At 38.4% G+C, this 8,796-nt stretch overlaps 1 protein-coding gene across 1 annotated transcript; it reads right to left on the bottom strand.

Annotated features, from left to right (window-relative positions):
- Window positions 1-6,181: 6,181 nt before the first annotated feature.
- Window positions 6,182-8,507, bottom strand: ZNF80 (zinc finger protein 80). The gene has a single exon (XM_016150661.2). The coding sequence runs from the start codon at window positions 8,222-8,224 to the stop codon at window positions 7,310-7,312; it is 915 nt and encodes a 304-aa protein (XP_016006147.2). The 5' UTR covers window positions 8,225-8,507; the 3' UTR covers window positions 6,182-7,309.
- Window positions 8,508-8,796: the final 289 nt, after the last annotated feature.

The following is an 8,796-nucleotide window of genomic DNA, read 5'->3' as shown; positions in this document are numbered from 1 at the left end:
AGGGGAAATGAGTTCTTTGGGAGAGCCCATAAACTGACTTGTGGGACAAAGAGGAAGTGCAAAGTCAGTAAACAGGGCTAACCAAAAAGGCAAATTAGAGACAGCAATTTAAGGACTGGCCTTTGGGTAAACATTCCTAAGAATGATTCTTTAGTCTGCATCCTTACAGGCTGGCCATGGGTTTGCAATGTGTATATCTTAAGGGTGCTGCCCAGAAACTAATTCTCACAGAGGAGAAATGGCCTGGGCCTGGACCATGGAGTCCAGGTAGACCGAACAAGTCTATGCCTAGTATCCCAGAAGCTTATAGTTCACTCTTTGGGCCTCATATCGGTGGATTCAGCTTCATACAACAGAAACCACTTTAATGAATTTAAGCAGAAATACTACTAGATACGAAGTAGCTGCAAAATTATTTGAGAGCTAGAAGAGCTGGCTCTAAGATGAGCTTCCAAGAACACTCTCAGCTCCCAAAGTCATACGAACCTCAGCCATGAGGCCCACTTGCAGGCTCAGTCTGATCCAGTCCCGAGCCAATTGTGGCAGAGGCAGAAGGTGAAAGAATTCCAGCGTTATCATTCAAGAGGACTCAAAATGAAAGCTGACCTGGTACGTGGGTCACCCTGGATCCATTCGTTTACTCACTCATTTAACCATACCTTCTGATGCGCAGCAGGCACATAGTGATATAATGGCAAGCAGTCTGAAAGATGAGTCAGACTCCCTTAGATGAAAACGTGATGGCAGAGCATATCAGGCAAGAGAACGGGATGTGCATGAATCCTCTGGGTGCAGTGGAAGTAATGAGAGACACGGTGGCTGGAGGGATAGGTAAGGCCTGGACAAGCAGGGCAGTGTTTGACCCATTAGGGACTTCTGCCTTCTCCTAAGAGCAAAGGAAAGCCACTGGAAAGGGCTTTAGGTGGGAGGATGAACATGATCAGATCAGTGTTTAAAAATTGCTTTGCAATTTAAAAACTATCCCACGCATTCTCTCTTTCTTGAAGGATTGCTAGGATAGGGAGGGGCAAGAGTAGAAATGGGGAGATCAGGTAGGAAGCTTTTGCAGTAGTAGTGGAGGTAAGAAATAATAAGTCAGATGGGCTGGGGATGGTGGTGAAGAAGAGAAAGGGCAGAGCAGAGAGATTTTTGAGGAGGAAAAAGACAATTTGAGAAAGAGGAGCAATTGTTTTTTTTCTCTTGTCACTTCAAACTCAATTTTCACGTTTAGACTTGTTCCCCACCCCTCATGTTAATCTTTTCAACTTACATCTGAATATTATAAAATCAAAAGGAAAAGATTTATTTTTTTTTTAAAGAAAAGTCATATCACACTATGGGTATGCTTACATACACCCACACCAAAGATTCTGAAGTGGTATAAAATCTGTATTATACAGTGTTATAAGAGCATGAATTTTGCAGACAGAGTATTAGCTATGTGGCCCCAGATAAGCTATTTCACCTTTCTAACCTCCTATAAAATAGGGATAAAAAGAGTACTTAACTGGGTGGGTTGCTCTGAGAATTAAATGAGATCATAAAAGACCACTAGCATAGAGCTGGGCATAATGAAAATGCTCAATGAATGTTAACAAGTACTATTATTCCTAGCATTTAGCTGACCATCCTCTACATAGTTGATTGATGTTCGTGCAGGCCTTCAGAGCCAGCACTGAGCACTCTACAAGCAGTTATTGCATGACAGACTTGTGCACAGATTGCAAGGACTCTGAAAAGGTGGTTCAACATATTGAATTTAATTCTGCCTTTTTCTTCTAAAGCCAGGTTCTGCCTCTGGGATTGTGCAGAAGCTGTTGGAGAAGCATTGCATGGTGAAGACAATGTGGAGGAGAGGAGAGAAGACAACCGATGAGGGAAACACTACAAAGTGGAACACAGGATTTCTGCTCCTGTTGTGTAATTTTGGTAGTAGTTTTAGTGTGGCTCATTTTGTTGTAGTGCTCTGATTTGTTCTCTTTTTCCTCATTCATTTATCAAACATTTACCATGTGCCAAGAACTGTTACAAGTACTGGGGATACAGGCGTGAACAAAGTCCCAGCTTCTGTGGAGCTTAAATTTTGGCAGGGTTTTCTCTCTTGTCAGAAAATTTTATTCTCCTGGAAGTTGGCCCTCACTTCTTTCTTCATAACAAGAATAAAAGGAACCAGTGGAGCACATTGTCTGTTCTAGAGCAAAATTGAAAAGAAAGTCCTATTGTTTGGAATTTGGTGCTTACTCCTTTGGGGGAATTCAGTTTATATTCTGTAACCCCAATAAACATTCCTCCTATTAGTCCTCAAAATAACCATATGAGTAATATATTATTGTCATACATGAAGAAACTGATGCTAAGAGGCTAAGTGATTTTCCCAAATGGAGGTGGGACTCAAAATTTTGACTTGACTCCCATGCTTTCTTGGGAGTTATTGTTCAACTGCAAACACATAATTTAATGGCATTAGGCCAATTGTCAATTGACTTGATGTTGGTGGTTGGAATTTCTGGTTAGATTTTATAGTGCGTATGCTTTTTGATGACACGTCCATGGACCAATGCTGGTATATGACAAAGTCGTCACAAACCTCAGCAATATGGGAAATAAATTTAAGTTGAAGGCTGCTTCTCTCATAATCTGTCTAACTTTCTACTATGGAATGATGGTGTTAATAGGAGGTAGCTAGGTTTTTGTTTGTTTTTAAATGTTGTTTACACAATAAAAAGTTGGAAAGCCTACGTCTCTTAATTCTTTTTTTTTGTTGTTGAAATTAACTGTTTTATAAATTCAAAAGGCTGGGGAAACTTGATATAGCTAACTAAATGAAAACTAGAATTTCTGGTATGGAATACTGGATATTAAAAAAAAAAGTCCTTCTATTACAAAGCACTTTAAAATAATAAAAAATTGGAGAAATTATATATTTAAAAAAATGCATAGTTTATTGGCAAGAAAGGAAAATTCCTAGAGGTCAAAAATGACAAAGAAATACAAATCAGAGAAAACTACATTCGGGAACAAGGTAGGAAACAGGATCAAGACTCTTGCTTAATGCTACTACTCCCCAAAAGTGACATCCTTGGTAAAGAAAGAAAATAGGAGGAAAACATGCCCCTCAAAGGAAGGCCAGTAAATACAACTGCCTGTGCTAGCCTTAGGATGTTAAGAAGGATAGAGTTCTGATAAATTCATAACCATGAGTCACTCTCATTGGATTTAAGGTTAGAATTTCCATTACTAGTATGAGCTGAATAATCCCAAGTTGAAAATTCAAAATTGTCTGAGTAGGTAGTGCCTCCAGCTGCCTGATAGAAGCACATATAATTTTCTCTGAAGGCATGTGCCTTGATTTCAGGTCTCAAAGATTTTCTACAGATATAATTCTCATTAACATTAGCTCATAATTAAAAATCACAAAATAAATGAAGAAATAAGATGTCATGAGAAGAAATCAAGAGAAATACCAAGAAGCAGAATTAGAACTTTATAAACTTTAGATACTAGAAATATTGAATACAAAATATATATAAAAAAGGAAATTACCAAAAATATATTTTTTAAAAAAAGAACCGAGAACTTTTATAAATGAAAAACACGACCAGTGGCATTTAAAAATTTAAGTTGCATGAGTGGAAAGAGAATTAATAAACTTGATGATAGATGTGAAAGAATTACTCTCAAAGCATGGAGGAACAAAGAGATTGAAAATATGGGAGGTAAAAGAAAAGGTAGATAAAGTAAGAAGGTACAATAGATATCTAATTGGAATCACAGAAAGTAATAATAGAGATAGATAATGGGGGAGATCTATATTCAAAGTTATAAAAAATGAAAAATTTTCAGAACTGATGAAATACAGGAATCCTTAAATTCAGAAATCCTCTTGAATACCAAGCATGATAAATTAGCAAGCCACATCTAGACACACCATACTGAAATTACTGGTTATAAAATAGATAAATAGATCTTTAAAGAAGCTACAAAGAAAAGAAAAATAACCTATAAAGGAAAAATAAGCTGATAGCTGACTTCTTAATAGCATCAATGGAAATTTAAGGAGAGGTAGACAAAGTTCTTCACCGAAAATAGTTAACAATGTAATACATAAAGAATTATATCTCCAAAAGGCCTAGATTTTATTAGCCTTAAGAAAACACCTTTTCATCTGTAACTGAAACGAATTGTTCCACAGACTTGGAATTTAAATATAGACATTTCCCCCCGTTTTTCTAATTAGCTATTTGATGGCTCACATGTCCCACATGCCTTATTATCGAGAAGTTCAGCATCTTCCAAGAGTTCCAATGTCCCTTAAGTGGAATTGTCTAAGAACACTGGACACTTTTTCCAAAACCTGCTTAGCCTACACTTACATGACCCAAAGACTCTCACAGAAAAGAGATCTTAAGGTGATATTTTCTCCTTTGTTATAGACTGTGTCTCTCCAAAATTCACATGTTGAACACTTATCCCCAGTGTAACGGCATTTGGAGGTGAGGTCTTTGGGAGGTGAGTAGGTCATAAAATGGAGCCCTAATGAATGAGATTAATACCCTTATAAAAGAGACCCCAGAGAGCTCCCTTGTCCCTTCTACCATGTGAATACACAGTGAGAAGATGGTCTCCTACAAACCACTCAATCTGCTAGTGCCCTGATCTTGAGCTTTCTAGCCTCCAGAACTGTGAGAAATAAATTTCTGTTTATAAGCCACCCAGTTTATAGTATCTATTATAGTATTCTGAGCTAAGACATTCTCCTAAGCCAGTAAGGTCTTCTCTTTCACAGATCACTTTCAGAAACTGACCCCAATGGGCAGAGTTTACTTATATCACAACACAGTTACCAACTTCTCTTCCAAAAAAAGAACAAAACTCACAAAATCAATCTCTCGTGGGGCAACTCTATTGGGCAAACTACTACAAATGAAATACCCAAACAGGGTTTTACCTGTGGTTTATAGGTTTGCTTGTGTGAAAATCCCACTCCTTGTTTATATCCAAATAGGGAAAATATTTCTGATGGTATATGATTCCCAATGAAATAATGTTAGCAAATATTCACATATGTTGTGGGGAGAACAGAGGCAAATGCTGAGGTATAATAAGTGGATATCCAACTTATTTTCTTTACATGAAAATAGGTCTGATTGCTTGGCATGAATATTATATTGGAAAAAAGCAGCTAAGCTTCTCTTCATTCAGAACACTAACATATATCATGAAAGTAAATCCAGTATAACCAAACCACATTCATTCGGCAGCAAACTTTAGAAATCAGCGGTGCCCAGCAAATGTGTGTATGCGTACACACAATACATTGACATTAACAGCAATCAAAACCCTTTCCTTGTAATCAGCTCCAAGGAAATAAAAACCTGATACCTAAGACCTAACCACTTACAAAAAGGCATTTATGTTACTAGGATTTTAAAGGACATAAATGTTCATTGAGGAGTGTCTATACTGAACTCTCATTTTTCACACGTATTTATGCTATCTATATGTTGACTCATTTTAAAACTACCTTATTATTTATTAAGTGTGGTTAAAATATCTCTGAATCCTAGACCTCATTTTTTAAAGACATAAAAACACCAGGACATTAAAAATTCTGTAAAATTCACGCTTTACAGGAAATAATAGGAGTCACTTTTATTTCAAGGTAACATTTTTTTTTATTAAAATGTTTGAAACATTTATTGCAAAAATAATATATGCTCTTTATTTTAAAAAGTGCAAACAATAGTGAAGTATATAAAGTAAACATTGTAAGTTCCCTACACCCTGGTTCATCCCATTCCCTGTAGAGGGCCATTATTAAGTGTTCTGTTCATCCTTCCAGATCTAGATTTCTTGCAATTTGCTCTTCTACCTAACACTATATCTGGGAGATATTTTAACATGCACATACAGAGATAACTGTTTCATAGTTTTTCATAAAACAGATGTTAACTTATTTTATTTCTTTATTGATAGACATTTAGGTTGTTTTCAGTGTTTCATACAGAAGAACAAAATTGAAGTGATTATTTTTATACACATATCTCTGCACATTTGTGAGAATATTTTTCTAAGCTAGATTTCTAGAAACTGAATTAACATGTCAAATATAAAACAGGTTTTACATTTTAATACAGTGTTCATTTTTTAAAATTTAAAATTTTTTCTTGAAAGTTTTCCATTAGTTTAAATTAGCTGTATTTTAGTTTGTTTTAGTTCTAGTTTATCCTCTAAGCAACTACTGATATGGTATGAAGAAGTCCCTCTACAGGAGACTAAAGAAACTGAGAAGCCACAGAGGAAAGAATTAAGGATCAACTGGGAAAGTCACACAGCTACACAACCAACCTCATGTCCCTGAGAAAACAAAGCAAAACAAACAAGCATATTGAAGTCAATAAAACAATGACTGCTGAGTGTTCACAACCACATGAAGAAAGAGAGTTTAAAAAATTTAAGTCTTTAAGTCTTAAATGATGCAGTAAAACGTGCCCATCCACATGTGAATCCTTCTCTCCTTAAATCTAAAATAATTTCATGTGACAGTATTGTTAATAACCTAATTTCTTACAAATTTCAGGATTTTGCGACTTAATTCTGCATATTTCTCACAAAGACTTATGCTCCTCAAGACTACAGACACTGTTTTGGAACAAAGAGTGCTTTCAACAAATCTTTATATACAGTTGTCCTCATCTGTCCAACTCTGCAGTCATTAGATAGAATATATACATGTGAGATTATATATATATATACACAAAAAGACAAGGCCCTTTTACCTTTCAGATGTCCCCAAATAGAGAAACATATTCATATTTTCATAGGCTTGGCTTTCAGAGAAGTGTGAAAGAAGCTGTGCACGCATTTCTTTTTTTCTCTTGTACAGCACCCTTTTCTTTATTCTTTTTACAATATTCCTGAGATGGCTTAGTGACATAACCTATGGAGAGAGCTGTGGCTGAAGTTTCTTCTAAGTGCACAATAACCCAAAGTTCTCTCTCCCGGACGAATTCTCAGATACCAGATAAGATATCTCCTGTGGCCAAAAGATTTTTCTTGGTAATATATTCAAAACGTCTTTTCCCAGTATAAGTTCTCTGATGTTAACTGAAGTAGGCTCATATGCAAAAGGCCTTCCCACCCATCTTACACTCACAGAGTTTCGCTCCATCATTAACTCTCCAATGCTGGTGGGGGATGAGCAGCAGCCGAAGGCTCTCCAAAGTTTACTGTCTTCAGAGTGTTTCTCTCCAGCACAATTCCTCAAGTATCAAGGGGAGGAACGCCACCACAAAAAGGCTTTCTCACATTATTTGCTCTCAAAGGTTTTTTCTTTCGTGTGGATCTTACTATGCCGGACAAAAGCGGAGTAGTAGGCAAAGGTCTTTCCACATTCACTGCATTCATAGGGCTTCTCTCCAGTGTGACTGTGTGTGTGTCTAGTGAGGGAATAGCTGTAGCAAAAACTTTTTCCACATTCTTTACATTCATAGGCCTTTTGTGCAGCGTGGGTCATACTATGTCTGAAAAACACAGAGTGGTAGGTGAAGGTCTTTCCGCATTCACTGCACCTGTAGGGCTTCTCTCCGGTGTGAACCTTCATGTGTCGAGTTAAGGAAGAGTTGTAGTGAAAGGCTTTTCCACATTCTTCACACCCAAAGGGTTTTTCTCCAGTGTGGGTCATATGATGCAGGACAAAAACAGAGTGGTAGTTAAAGCTCTTTCCACATTCATGGCACTCATAGGGCTTCTCACCAGTGTGAATCCGCTGGTGGCACGTGAGGTGTGATTTGCGGTTGAAGACCTTCCCACACTCCATGCACTTATAGGGCTTCTCCCCAGTGTGAATCCTTGTGTGCCGAACAAAGTCTATCTTTTCACGAAAGGCTTTTCCACACTCCTGGCATTGGTAAGGCCTCACTCCAGTGTGAATCTGCTGATGTCGAACAAGGAGGCAATTCTTCTTAAACACTTTCCCGCATTCTTTGCATCTGTGGAGGGTCTTCCTTGCACCAACCGAGGTGTCTCTATTTGGTATCTGTGAGTCACATTCAGGGAATGCATCTCCTCTAGAGTCTTGCTTCTGTAAAACCCTTGCGGGAAGGCTATCATTTGTACCACAGCCACTCTGTTCAACATTCATCTTCCTAAGGAGTGTCTCCTCGTAGGGGGCCATAACTGGCTTCACATGCACTTCCTGCATTTCCAACAACCAGAAGGACATTCTGGCTCTCTGAGTCAGTGTTCTCTGGAGCAAAGCTCCATAAGACAAAGCTGGCTGGTCTCGGGTTTCACTTGTCAGCTGGACAGGTGCTTCAGCAAAGGCCTCCCTTCCTTGACTCTTACCTGTGCATCGGCTGTTAGATCAACTCTGTTTTGGGAACCACACGCCTGAGTGAGAACAAGAGTCTGCAGGTGTCCAGAGTTACTTTCCAGAACAGGGTTCTCTGGGCTTGGTCTAGCTGCCTCCGCTCCTCACAAGTGAAGGTCACGGACACGTCCGACACTGCTACCTGGAACGCGGCTGCAATCCAGCAAGACAAAGGTCCACGCAGCTCGACTTCCGCCTTCCGCCTGCGCAAATCGCGCCTGAGCCTACAGATACCAGAAAGCACTGCGCTCAGCCAACACACGCAGGACTACAAGTCCCAGAGGCCTCAGTTTTACTTTTAAAATAATCTGGGAATTAAGTTTTTAGTTACTCTGGAAGGAAGTTCACACGTGTGTTCGTAAGTTTAGTCTAGTTGTGTCAGGGAGAACCTCCAAAAATGCATGTAAACATGCACGCAAGAAATT

This window comes from Rousettus aegyptiacus, unplaced genomic scaffold, assembly GCF_014176215.1.
Source record: "Rousettus aegyptiacus isolate mRouAeg1 unplaced genomic scaffold, mRouAeg1.p scaffold_m13_p_4, whole genome shotgun sequence".
NCBI lineage: Eukaryota > Metazoa > Chordata > Mammalia > Chiroptera > Pteropodidae > Rousettus > Rousettus aegyptiacus.
The sequence above is the reverse complement of the archived record's forward strand: the minus strand, read 5'-3'. Positions and strand labels throughout refer to the sequence as shown.